The sequence below is a fragment of the Styela clava genome, chromosome 1, assembly GCF_964204865.1.
Source record: "Styela clava chromosome 1, kaStyClav1.hap1.2, whole genome shotgun sequence".
Lineage (NCBI taxonomy): Eukaryota > Metazoa > Chordata > Ascidiacea > Stolidobranchia > Styelidae > Styela > Styela clava.
This window is the reverse complement of record NC_135250.1, coordinates 16,237,378-16,251,620: the sequence shown is the minus strand read 5'-3', so window position 1 is coordinate 16,251,620 and position 14,243 is coordinate 16,237,378. Positions and strand designations below refer to the sequence as shown.

The 14,243-nt window shown below is 33.9% G+C and overlaps 1 protein-coding gene and 1 long non-coding RNA gene across 2 annotated transcripts; both read left to right on the top strand.

Annotated features, from left to right (window-relative positions):
* Positions 1-2,285: 2,285 nt before the first annotated feature.
* On the top strand, positions 2,286-4,877 carry LOC144420908 (uncharacterized). Its single transcript, XR_013474790.1, has 2 exons — positions 2,286-4,022; positions 4,737-4,877. It is a non-coding gene; the product is annotated as an uncharacterized LOC144420908 (long non-coding RNA).
* A 5,743-nt stretch (positions 4,878-10,620) lies between these two features.
* On the top strand, positions 10,621-13,762 carry LOC120338574 (zinc finger CCCH-type with G patch domain-containing protein-like). Its single transcript, XM_039406564.2, has one exon. It carries the CDS (start codon positions 12,035-12,037, stop codon positions 13,757-13,759), a length of 1,725 nt encoding a protein of 574 aa, XP_039262498.2. The 5' UTR covers positions 10,621-12,034; the 3' UTR covers positions 13,760-13,762.
* Positions 13,763-14,243: the final 481 nt, after the last annotated feature.

Genomic DNA, 14,243 nt, shown 5'->3' with positions numbered 1-14,243 from the left:
ATTCCATCAGATATACTGGATATAATATTCCATATAATCCAGGGAGTTCCAATAATTCATTTGTTGATTTCGTAATACAAATTACATAGTTTATTTTTAATTATTTAGCATGAAAAAACATAATTTTATAATTATTCACAAGTTATTACAAATCATGGCAAGTTCTTTTATATAACAAAATTCCTTTCTCACTTTTTCTATATTTCTTCTCATTAGAAGTGAGTTCCTAATTTTCATAATAACATTATTTATGCTTGGGTTATGATTTTGAAATATTACAGCGTTACGCTCCAACCAAATTTTATATCTTGCTGTACAAAATAACAATATAATAGCATTACGTTGTATAATGGATAAATTTGTATAACAGTGGTCATTTAAGTCCAATAAAATGCAAGTTTTATAATTATTTTTTTTCAGACAGTTACTCATTTTTAATGCCACAGAAAAGATATAATCATAGACATTCTGAGTAAAAACACAATTCCAAAACAAACATTGCCTTTCCTCTGCCCCGGGATAAATATGTAAATTCTATCCTCTGTTACATGATTTTCAGCGACCTCCTAACACAGGATGCTACCTTGCGACTCTTCTTGCGAGTTTTTGTGTATCAATCGGACGGTTGGGTGGCGCTACGGAGCGGCGATTTTCCACAGCGAAGCGCACACTCTACAGCTGGGGTGTGCAACCTTTTTCGCAGGCGGGCCAAATATCAATAACTGAGTAAAATCGCGGGCCGCACCTTCATTCAACATAGACTTTATATTAGTTGCAGGCACAAAATAGATTCTTTTTATTATTGATCTCATGTCGTCATCATAAGGGGTCCTTGCAGAAAACGCATAAATGTCTTAAAACTGTATTCCAAATATATTGTCACACCCAATTTAAACGAATTTGGGGAGAAATTTGCTGCTGGATTCTTTTCCCGACTACTTTTATCCAAATTTGTTTGAATGGAAATGCTAGCAATTTGATATGACCCCCATTTTAGAAAAAAGATGTAACCGAAAAGTGTCATATTTAAAGCCATGACTTTTTTCAAATGTGGAAAGTTATCTTAGTTGAGATGTTTTCGATATAATACGCCAAGATTCATTTCCAAATACTTTGCTGTCAAATCTTATTCTAGATTAGATTTCAACAAAATCAACTAATAGGCTAGAACCAAAACTCATTCAGCTTTTGTATCTCTTAATATTACATTTTTTCAAACTGCTTTCCAGTTGCTTAATCTTCAATTGTCCGTTCTTACAAATTCATTAGCGTCTACTCCGCATTTTTCTTTCAATTGTTCGCTGCTCGGCAAGTGACAGCTTCCTTGTGAATCGCGTTGTTCGCTTCGCTGTGAGGACGTTGTAACGTCATAGGCATAGATAATAAATTGGACTCGAATATAAGCTTTGCAACGCAAAGGAAACCAGATCAAACTAAATTAAAAACAAATTTAGCTTGCCGCACACCATTCAAAATTGGCACTCCTCCGCGGGCCGCACAGTTTGTCATCACGGGCCGAATTCGGCCCGCGGGCCGCACTTTGCACACCCCTGCTCTACAGTATTTCTATTTATATGTATATAAGCCTATGGACCTTTCCACGAGTATCGACTTTCTCGTTTACTTCGTGACACTGGCCAATCAGCAAGATGCAAAAGTGACGTAACAATGCTCCCTTTTTGCATCCGCTCAGACACTTTTCTCACTCAGACAGATTTTCAAGCGTGGTCGTAAACATTACCTCGTTTTCGTGTTTTTGAACTCTATTCGTTAGTTTTCTGTTGCGTTTCGGAAACTTAAATAGGAATCAGATAATTCAATGACGACTTTGTCCTCCTAGGAGTTTTAATTTAATTGCAGTAATAAAAAATTAGTGTAGAAATAGCTGTGATAGACTAGGCTAAAATTCTTTTCCGGTACTTAAAAAAAACAGATTGTTGTATGCGATGAATCATAATGATGGTTCGAAACACATACCCCATTTTACAGGCGCCAACTCGCAAAAGCACTCGAAAATTTTGCAATGGTATAGGAAGAATTTTTCGGGGATCAATAGTCGGGGAAAGGTCCATAGGCAGGGCTCCCATATCGTGCTTATTTCTAAGATTTGTGCTTTTTTCTAGACCGCGTCTTATAAAGTAGCGATGTGCTTATGACTCGTTCTTGTTTTGCGTACAAAGCTTCCGTGGAAACGAGGGGCGAACTTTTTCTGTTAACGGTGGGGTAGGCGGTATTTCCAGGCAAGCTGTGACACAGTGACGATAGCTGCTGCTAGTTTTTAAAGATACTGTTTTTAGGGACAAACCGCAAGTCAGCAATCTGGCAATATTGAAACTCTATAAAATATGATGGTATTTATGGGATGCAATGCAATTTGAGGGCAGTTTTTAAATGTAAGGTATTGGGGTGCATGGGTTTGATGGACGATGGAAGCAGAAATGACATTATGCAAGATCAACACATTGATGAGGTTTTAAATAAATCCATCATGCTATAATATCAAGTTTCCAATGCAACCACTGGCCATCTCATGACAATATGTAACAGATTTTATGTAACAGATTACCGTATTTACTAATTTGTGTAAAATGATTACATAGATGGAAAATGTAGAAATCACCTATGGCATGATAGGTGTTTTTCTGATTATGTATCTAATTCTTCAAAAATTTTGTTTTTTTTAAAATAAAAATGCTAATGATGGGTTAATTTATATTATATATATAACTGATGATAATGGGAAAATTATGTCTAAACTTCATGCACAAATGGACATACTTCATGGATATACTGACATATGGAATTAAATGGTACCGGTAAATGTATCTGGTCTGAATTATTTAATATTTGTCTTATATTTTCATTGTATACTTATTCATTGTATGAAATCACCTAAATTACATCACAAAAAAAAATGAAATAAAATTTGGACCTCATGCAATAATATTGAAATATATATTTGATTATTTGGATACACCAAAACGCTGAAACTATCATTTGTATAAATCCGATTTGGCAATGGATTTGAATTTGGCAAAAAAAAAAAAAAAAAAAAGCTTGTAAAATGGGGTATGTGATTGAAACCATCATTATGCTATTAAGATTTAAGATTATAGGATATTGCCCAAAATAGGGTACCGGTATCGTAATCGCTGTTTGATAGAGCTGAATCTAAACAATAAAGAATTAAGGGGGTCTTACTACTTACTGAATACAGCGCGAAACACCGCAAAGAGCGCGAAATAGCGCGAAACAGCGCAAAACAGAGGAAACCAGCGCGAAACAGAAGGAAACCAGCGCAAAACAGAGGAAAACAGCGCAAAACAGGAGACGCAGTCATTACCACCTCCTGCCACGAAAGAACCACGGCGCCTCTCGCCATGGTTTTATGGCGCTGTTTCCGGCATATTTACAAGGTTATGTACCGGATTATAGGTCATCATGCGAAATTTTATCTACCTTTTTGGTGCTCCAGAAGTATGTGCAGCAATATGTCGCACAACCTGAATCCGCTACACACACACACATATACCATTTTCAGGTTGTGCGCCATCTTGGTGCACATACTTCTGGAGGTCCCTTTTTATCTAACCCTAACCCTAAAGCCAACCATATCCATGTGGAAAAGGTTCTAAATTATGGTACCCAAAATGTGTCACCAGCAGGGGCAGACCTGCCATTACAGCATTACTGGCTACATACGTTGGTTTGTGTTTTTAATTTGCTGCCGTGGTACCCCAACTCAAAACAAGGTGCCCCGAACTCATTGCAAAATTTTTTTCTGCTTCACACTGTTTCCCTCTGTTTTGCGCTCTTTCGCGCTGTTTTGCGCTGTTTCCCTCTGTTTCGCGCTGTTTTGCGCTCTTTGCGGTGTTTCGCGCTGTATTCAGTAAGTAGTAAGACCGGAATTAAGGACATGTGACAAGATGTCTTTATATTCTGATAAACTGAAGGATATCAGAAGAAAAGATGAAGAAGATAAAATAGTAAGAAGAGAAGACGTTTGGGAATTTTTCAAAAAAGTAAATATTGAATTTGATACTGTAGAAGGATTTTTGATGACTTCGAAAAATACTGTTGATATTACATTTAAAACCAGATCAGACGTAATAACTATTGACAAAAAATTGTGGGAAATGTATGTATGTATGTTTATTAGTCTCGTAGTAGTAAGCAATATAAAAAATTGACAATATTAATATTGGAGACGGGACGCGTGCACAAGACCGTACTGGCCTAAAACACAAATGTGCGACATGCACCCCTTTTGACAAGTACAGAACAAAAAATGTTAGATTAAATGCATATGATATGGTCCCTTATACAGACAATTGTGTAAGGTGGGGCAATGGGTTGGTGTGGCGAAAGTGGTAAGGGAGGAGTACACAGAACTGTTTATACAAGGGAGTTTATAAGACAAGACAATATGTATAAATAGGGACAACACAATACACCAAATACATTTGTGTTTTAGGCCATCTGTATATACATAATGATAAAATAAAAATTTAGGCGTAGATACAGCACCCTTGAGTGGTGGGACCATATACCGGTAATATGAATGGGCGAAATATAGGAGGTACATGTGCAGTGCCTATACGGTCGCGCCACTCAAGGGTGATAAATATAGTCTTTGATAGAGTATAGATATTTCGAAAAAAATGCGAGCCATGCAGATTTGGTGAAATGCTCTAGTGTTGCTATCAAATTCCTAGGTATTATTGTTCTATTTAAAGGTTAAAGCCGAACGTGGTGAGAATTACAGAAAAAAAATAAACTTGATGAAAAGCATTTCAACAAAACCCAACATGATTGCACTTTTTCCAGAAGAAGAGCAATGTATAAAAGTACAATTTAATGAAAAAAACGGGAGCTGAAATATCACCATTACACAGATTATACATAATGTTCCGATACCTATGGAAGATAAGGATGTTAAAGTTCATTTCAAAGAAAACCATGGTAATATCAGTGATATAATGCAATTGAAAGACAGATTCAGCTTGAAAAATGGCATTCGCAGATTTTTCATAAACAAACAGGATTTAATGAATAGACCAATAAAAAGCTATGTAAAAATTAAAGGACATTCCTTATTTGTAAAATATTGGGGGCAAGTTCCACATGCAGAATTTGTGGAAATACTGGGCACGCGAAGGAATCATGTGAACAGTTTATACCAAAATTTATAAGATATAAAGATAAAGGCAAACCAACTGAACAAGAATTTACAAGGACGGAAGATAAAGATACCAGACAAAAAGAAAACATGACAGAGGCCGAAACTGAATAAATGTCGCCCCGAATTATTAAAAGAAAAACATCTGATATTCAATCTGGAATGATTGGTGGAATATCAGATATAAGTGAAGACAACGAAAGCAATGAAAACTCACAAGAAGATAGTACCGAGAATGTAACAGAAGAAACTACATCGAAAAGTAACTCAACTTGCGAAAGAACTATTCCTTATCTTCTGAGGAATTCCAAGGCGGAAGGGACCAAAACTAAAAAGAGAAAATCTTCGAAAAAGACAAAAACGATGACGCTACAAGAAGCAAATCAGTTTATACAAAACATGAGTGAATAGACAGTTTAGACTTGAAAAATTAATCCTAATAAGCACAATGATTGTATATATCAATATTCTTACAATAAATGTTAATGGATTCAGAGATAATGTTAAAAGAAAAAGTATATTTGAAGAATTATCAAAACAAAAAGCAGATATATTATTATTACAAGAAACACATAGTACTCCAGACAAAGAAATATGTTGGAGTAAAGAATGGAAATGGGGGAAATCTCTGTGGAATTCTGGCTCATCTAACTCAAAAGGCGTAGCTATATTGTTTAAATCCAAACTTTCTGAAGTAAAATTTGATAATGTTCAATGGGATAATCAGGGAAGAGTCATAACCAATGTTCCCTCTAATTTTTTGTAGTATGTGTGCGCAGAAATTTTGGTGTGTGCGCACTTTTTTGGAAATGACTAATATTTGTGCAAAAACGAATGAAGAAATTTTGGCGTTCTAACCGGGTAATGGGTGGGCCAACAACAAACTTTGTCAACCTGCCAACCGAGAACATTGTTACATTACATCGAAATACGTCTTTGCGAAGTAAATCTATGCCTCTGAAACCTGTGTGCGCGTGCACTTTAGAGGGAACACTGGTCAACTGCTGATTCAAGTATATATGGTGACAAAGTGCATATTGTAAATATTTATGCACCTTGTAGGACAAACATAATAACACAAGAACTAGAAGTTTTTTATGACAATTTATATAGATTTGTACTCAGTGATATTAGGAGGAGATACAAACTGCGTACATAACATCAATCGTGATAAAACACCTATACCAAAAAGACCACGGGAAGAATATGTTTCTGAATCATTGGACGAATTAATGAAATGTTTTGATAGATTCTTATGAGATCGTGCCGAAAACTGGAAATTTTTTTACTTGGAGAAATGATTTAACACAGGCCAGACTAGACCGTATTTATTCTACAATAAATAAAACTAAAGTAATCAATTATGTTTGTAAACCCACTCTGTATTCTGACCATGATATATACTCAATTGAAATGCAAATTAACACAACGACAGAGGAAAGAGGACAAGGATATTGGAAGAATAATATCAATGTTTACAAAGAAGAGAAGTTTCAAGATGAACTGAAAATGAAATGGGCAAATTGGAAAACTCTTGAAGGATTATTTGAAACCAAAACACAATGGTGGACTGAAATTAAGAAAAAAATTAAAGATCTTGTAATAAAACATTCTGTAATATCTGCCAAATCAGCAAAAAAGAATATGAGAAAGATTTGAAAAAGCTGGAAAATTTAAAGAAAAGACTTCATTCAGGGGAGAAACTTCTCACAATATAAAACAAAACATAGTGAAAAAACAGAATGAAAATAATAGTAAAATCAAGATTCAATCCATGGCGAACAATTTTGATGCAAATGAAAAATGCAACAAAACTTTTTTCAAGAAACTTCGAAAAAGACAAATGCTTGCTCATGTGAATGAGTTGAAAGATGAGAGAGGCATAAAGCATGAAAGAATAGTAGATAAAATGAGAATATTAAAGAAATTCTATCAAGAGTTATATTCCAAGGCGACAACTAATTATCATAGTAAAAACTGTTTTTTAGATAGCATAAATAGTGAAAAGATAATTGATGAAACTGAAGCTGATGAATTACAGAGACAACTAAATATTGGAGAAATTGAGGCTACAATCAACTCATTTAAAGAAAACAAGACACCTGAACCTGATGAAATCAGTATTGAATTCTATAAGAAATCGATGAATACAATAAAAAATGACATATTCCAAATAATGGAAGAAATATTTGAAAAGTGCACTATAACAAAAGAAATGAAATTGGGATATATGACCCTTATACATAAAAAAGGAGAGCAAGACGAAATTAAAAATTATCAACCAATATCTCTATTGAACTGTGATTATAAAATACTGACTAAATTGATAGCAAATAGATTAAAACGAGTATTGCCTAAAATAATAGACGAAAACCAAACAGCAATTTCTGGAAGAAGAAGTTCAGATAGTCAATAGCCATCAAGTTCAGATATGTTAACAATATCAAGAGATATTTTGGTGCAGGAACAAAACAAAGTTGGTGAGTCATCACTATTATCATTAGACTTCAACGGAGCGTTTGATACAGTAGATCAAGAATTTTTATATAGAACACTTCAAAAATTTGTTATAAAAGACAAATTGATAAATATACTGAAGTCCATATATAACTTATCAGAATCCCGAATAATAATGAATGGATATCTTAGTGAAACGATACAACTTGAACGAGGAATAAAACAATGGGACCCACTAAGTATGAGTATATTTTTAATTTCCGTAGAACCCATGATAACATATATTAACTCTGTTAAAGAAATACGAGGAATATCGATACCAAGAAATAAAGATATAAAAAATGTAGGATATGCAGATGATATTACCCTTATATTGAGAAATAGGAATTCAATATACAAAGCTTTGGAAATACTGAAAAGATTTGAAATGGCAACGGGGATGAAACTAAACCTAAAGAAAACAAAATTACTGACTATTGGAATATGGAAATCAAAGTTTAGTCATCCAGATATAGATATTGTAGAAAAATTAAATGTATTGAATGTTTATTTTGCAAACTATGATACAAGCAAATATAACTGGGGAATATGTGCCAATGAGATAAAAATGAAGATTGAAGAGTTATCCAACACAATACCATTGACATTGGATGGAAAATGTCTAGTAGTAAAGATGAAAATACTTCCTTTGTGCCTATACTTGGCCAGAGGGATACCCATGCCACCAAAGATTGGAAAGAAAATTAATGAACAGATAGAAAAATTTATTTTCGAGAGACAAATTAAACTAAAAATTGAGACATTGTGTAAATCAAAGACATTGGGAGGATACGACATTATAAATATACCAATTTTTGGGATGTGTTTATATATAATGTGTGCTATAGAATACATTAATTATAGATTTGATGATAGTGATACTGATAACCAAAAAAATAGAACTGTTTTAAATTTAATAGAATTCAACATAGAGCAACAATTAAGTGTATATTATGGTTTATCTGTAAATAATAGTGTCAAACATAGTTTACAACCTCATAAGAATTATACTCCATATTGAATTTATGAAAATGCATTTGAGTAGCCCTTCTTATGAGTAGAAAAAAATGCTATTATTTTGTTATTGTCTATTACTAGGTATAAGATTTGGTTGCATCGAAATGCAGTAATTTTTCAAAATGTTATGCCGAGTGTTAATAGTGTAATAAACACAGTTAAAAATGCTTTAAAATGTAGAAATAAAGTAGAGAAACTTAGAAATTCACCTAATTTTACAAGAGAGCTAAGATTATTATGTAACTATGTATTAATTAAGAGTAATAATCAATCAAATCGTTTTTTATTTACTTTATCATCTATAAAGTATAGAAAAGTATATATACCAATGTCTATACAAGTTTAGTGTATTAGTAAAAAATAATTGTAATCATATGAATGATGATTATGAAAAAAATGGAATTATGAAAAAAAATGAACGATGATGAATTCTTCCTTGGAACAACCATTAATAACATGTATAACATATTAATAATGTACTGTTGCTGTTGGTAATTCTTTTTGATAATATCTTATTTGTTATTTTTCATTAAAAAAAAAAAAAAGAAACCATCATTATGATTCATCGCATACAACAATAATATGTTTTTTAAAAGTACCGGTAAATAATTTTGGCCTGGTCTATCACAGTTATTTCTACACTAATTTTTTACTACTGCAATTAAAGGTCCATTGCGTTAGCACACTTGTTAAACAACCAATATAAGGTCAAAGCAGAGAGCGCTGTAAACATTCCCCACTACTGTTATCAGTTATATTTAGATTCTAAATATAAATGGATTTTAGAAATTAGATTTATTATTAATATTAGGTTTTATTAATCATGAAATATTCCAAGAAACGTAAAATTGACAGAGAGTGTCGAGCATTTAACAAAGATTGGATACGAAGACGGTACCGTATTTTTTGTAATAATCCGGCCCGCCGAGAACTTCATTTTCCCACATATGGCCCGCCGACTAGAGAAGTTGCCCACCCCTGCTCCAGGTCCTCTGCATTTTGTTTGTCCGTTTGTTGTTGTTTTGTTTCTTTCAGAGGGACCAAAATAAAATTGATTGATTGATTTTACCTGTACACCGGTAGCCTACCGGTACCGTAACCTAATGCTGTAATGCTTGGCAGCGAGTTGATGAATCTCACAATTGTCTGAATTGTAGTCTTCCATAAAGATATGTAAACTTTACATTGTGCCATAAATCTGTAAATATTTGACATCATTTCAAAACATTCCATATTTCAGCACGGCTGTGTGGCTCATCGTGTTAAGCGTTAGAAATACGCTCGCCACCGCACCTCTGATTACTCTTCTAGTCTTCGTTGGTTCGCAGGTTCGAATCCCATGCGGGGATGGTCATGTGCGAGAGGATTGCTGGACTCTTCGCCGCCATAGGGTGGTTCACGTAACCGCTGGTCGGTTACGGCTTCCTCCACCATCAAGTCCATGCTAGTTAGTTAATAAAAATAACTAACTAATCCCATACCCGACATGGAATGGTAACCGGACGAGAGGCCGTGGTTCGTCATATGGTTAAGCCGTCTTATCGACTTTGCTCTCCCTGGGATAAATATGTAAATCCTATTTAAATTCAACAGTACAGTGCGCTAATCACCTAACACAAATTAAAATTTCAGTATTTCGTCTAGTCTACTAATCTAAAATGTCGAACTATGCCAATGCTCCTGTATTTCGGAAAGCTGATATTTCAAAGCACAACAATAAAAAGAGCTTGTGGATTATTTTAAATAATAAAATCTATGATGTTACAAACTTCTATTCTGAACATCCTGGAGGGAAATCTGTTTTGAACGATGTAGCAGGAAGAGATGCCACAGCTGATTTCAATGATGTTGGTCATTCGAGGGATGCATTGATAATGCAAGAGGAATATTTTATTGGAATGCTTCATCCTGATGACCAGAAAAATTGATAAAATATTATTCTGTGAAAATTATAAACTTTAGTGAAAAAAGTTACTTTGATTAAATAGTCTAGTTGGCAAACTTCCACTGAATAAATTGACCTTGTGTATAACGTTCGTCTTTTACAGTATGCAGGTATAGCACCAAACAAAAATGTGATGTGAAAATGAACGGCATAACTGCTTGAATTATCCAAACAAAAAATGTGATGTGAAAATACAACTCAAATTTCAATTTTTTTCAAATACTGAAATAAGGGTCTGTTACAGGCAAACACTAAACCCTATTTCAGTAAGTTAGATGTGATTTCATCTAACATGTCTGTCTGTCAGTAATTTCGTGAGAGACAATTTTATTAAAAATTAAAAAAAGGATTTTCACACATTTTCGTTTAGCGCTAGGCCTATAATACAGTAATATAAGCAGTTACAGCATTTATTCGGATATGGCTTCCACCACCATCAAGTTCATGCATTTGAAACAAGTAACTGGCTAACTAACGTCGTACTCGACATGGATTAGAAACTAGAGGTCGTGGTACACCGTGTGATAAAACCAACCTGTTCTTATCGGTTTTCCTGTCTGCCAGGATAAATTTGAAAATCCCAAGATACAACATCATTGGCAATTATAACTTGATAAATTGGCTATTATTTCACCATGTCAATTTTGCTCTTTACATATTGAAACGAGTTTTTTCAAAAAATTCATGAACATTGAAGTGTATTTTTTGTCTTGTGTCATATATAATTTTATTTATCCCTACTACTGTTCTACATGTAGGCTACTACAGCAGGGCTACTCAACTGGCGGTCCGAATCCGGACCTTTCGAGTACTTGATTCGGACCGCACCTAATTCTTTATTTTGGACCATTAGCCCCACATTTGAAGTTTCATTTTATAAAGTAACTTTTATTGTTTTGAATATATATGAAATAAACTATAACACCATAACAAACAAGCTTGATTAGCTAAAAATCATTAGCCGGTCGAGGAAGTGTGCGTTTGAGGATGCCGAAATATAATTTGTGAAAACACCGGACCCAAATAATTTTGAAGTTTTGTATGCGGATCTTCGGTAAAAATAGTTGAGTAGCCCTGTACTACAGTACTACACTGCATCTTAAAAAACAATAAGAACATAAGGTAATTGTGATCAGTATCAGGCTATTTCAGTATTTGAAGTTGTAATAGCATACTAATCATACTTTTTTACGCTGTAGAAGGAGGCTATGTTGTTGTTGGTTTTGCTTCATCCTTTTCTTTATTACATTATTTGTTTTAAAAATGTCTGTAACAGGCTGGCGTGAACCAATCCATCGATTTTGTCAAAATATGTGCAATATAATAGGTAATTTTTTTAATTACGGTATATCCATGATGACATGATATATATTTTATTTAGTTAGGTTCATTCTGGTATGATTACAATGGATAGCATAACAACAGATTTATACAAGAAACAACTTGATCAAGTAAATGAAGCATTAAAAAGTCAAACGAATAATTCAGATGTAAAAGACTTATTGCAGTTGCGAGATGATCTGACTCAATTATTGAGTTTGTGTGTTGATTGTCCATCAGAAAATACAACTGCAATTGAGAATGCAGAATCATTGGAATATGACATAGCTACTGATAGACAACATGTAAGGAGTGGAACAACATCAAATATAGAAGATGAATTGAGTGCATTTTACAACAATGATTCACAAGCAGAAAATGACCAGGACAAAACAGGTCAAAGCAATCCAGATAATGTTGATGCTGATGGGCATACTATGGATAACGAATTAGCAAATTTTTATTCAGAGATATCTAATTTGGATACAGAATGTCCTTCTTTGCATAAGACTGATGAAAGCTCATTGTCAATATTTAGTGAAAATATTTCTAAATGTGAAAACAATGACTCGTCCGATCCAAACAATGAAATATTTTTGGACAGTATTGAATATGTGGATGACATAAGTGGTGTAAAATGTCAAGCACCGTTTTCTACAGAATGGTCAGGTACACAATATCACAATGCAATGATACAAGTAGCAGTGGAAAATGATGAAAGTATATGTGATAAGGCTGATAATGAAATGAACGTTAAAGTACTCTTTTTGAACCCAATTATGAAAGAAATGCAGCCTTGCCCATATTATCTTGAAGGGAATTGTAAGTTTGATGAAGCTGGCTGTCGATATTCGCATGGTTATATTGTCAATATATTTGAGCTGAGGCCTTTTGTCTCTCCAGATTACTCAAATTTAACTGAAGGACATAAATGTTTGGCTAAAACACAGGATGGATTATGGAAACCTGGTATTGTGGTTAAAATTGAAGACAATCTTTACTCTGTTAGTTTTTTGCACAAATCTCCAACTCTTACACTAGCTTTACATGACCTTTTGCCTGAGACTAATCATATTATTATTGATGAAAATGAAGTAGATTCTGACGAAGACATATTAGTAGAGATAACCCCCCAAAATTTATACAAAGAATATGGAGCATCAAGTTCCAAAGGGATGCCTCCTCGTTTAGGCTTATGGGAAGAACACACTAACGGCATAGGCTCGAAACTTATGCAGAAAATGGGATATCAATTAGGTGAAGGCTTGGGTAAAAGCAGTCAAGGCCGTTTAGAACCTGTTCCAATTGTCATGCTTCCAGTTGGTAAATCGCTCGACCATTGCATGGAAGTAAGACTTAAAAAGGGTGTAAAACACATTGGCGATACAAACCAAAATACACAAGGAAGTGAAAAAGTACTTAGGAGAAAAAAACGTGACAGATGTGTTTTTTCATTCCTCAACAAGACTTTAGGTGTCAGTGAAGCTAAAAAAGACTCTAAAAAGCAAATTGAAATGCCTAAAGATATGTTTGGAATAAAGGCTGGTACTGAACAAAAAAATGTAAAAAATTTCAATAAACAAATGATGAAAAATGAAGATGACATGAAAAAAATTAAAGCAAAAGTTCTCAAAGTAAAAGAATCATTACGAAGGAACCAATCTAATCCTTCAGTCGTCAAATCTTTGACTGAAAAACTCGACAAACTAAAGGAAGATTTGACAAACATGAAAGAACTGGAATCTAATATTAAAATTCATAAGTCAAGAATGGAAACTCATAGAAAAATGACAAGTTTTTGATTGGTGTGCAATACTTAAAAAGAAGATAACAACATAATTAAGAATTCCATGTAGTGTTAATACTATGAAGTTGTAGTTTCTATAAAATGTTTATTTTGGGATTTCTTATCATAGCGCACTAAAGTAAAATTGTTTTCACACTGTAGCAAGCAGAGCTTGTTTGAAATCAACGTGACTCCAGGTTTGGAGCCAGAGTATGTTCAAACAGCAGCTAGAGCTCCAGTTTTTACCTCTGAGCTGGGCTGAAATTTCACGGCAGTGGGTCTCAAAATCATGATGCTGAGAATGATAGATTTCATTATTTATTGGAGTGTGATATAAAAAAAATTATAAAAGGTAAATAATATGTAAACATTCAAGAACTGGGGACTCACTGAAAATTTCTAGTAGCTTCAGCTCCAGCTGGTATGGGGAACTTAGCGCCAGCTTCAACAAAACGTCATAACTGCAGGCTCTTATTTCACTAGATAATTAAAGCGTTTGG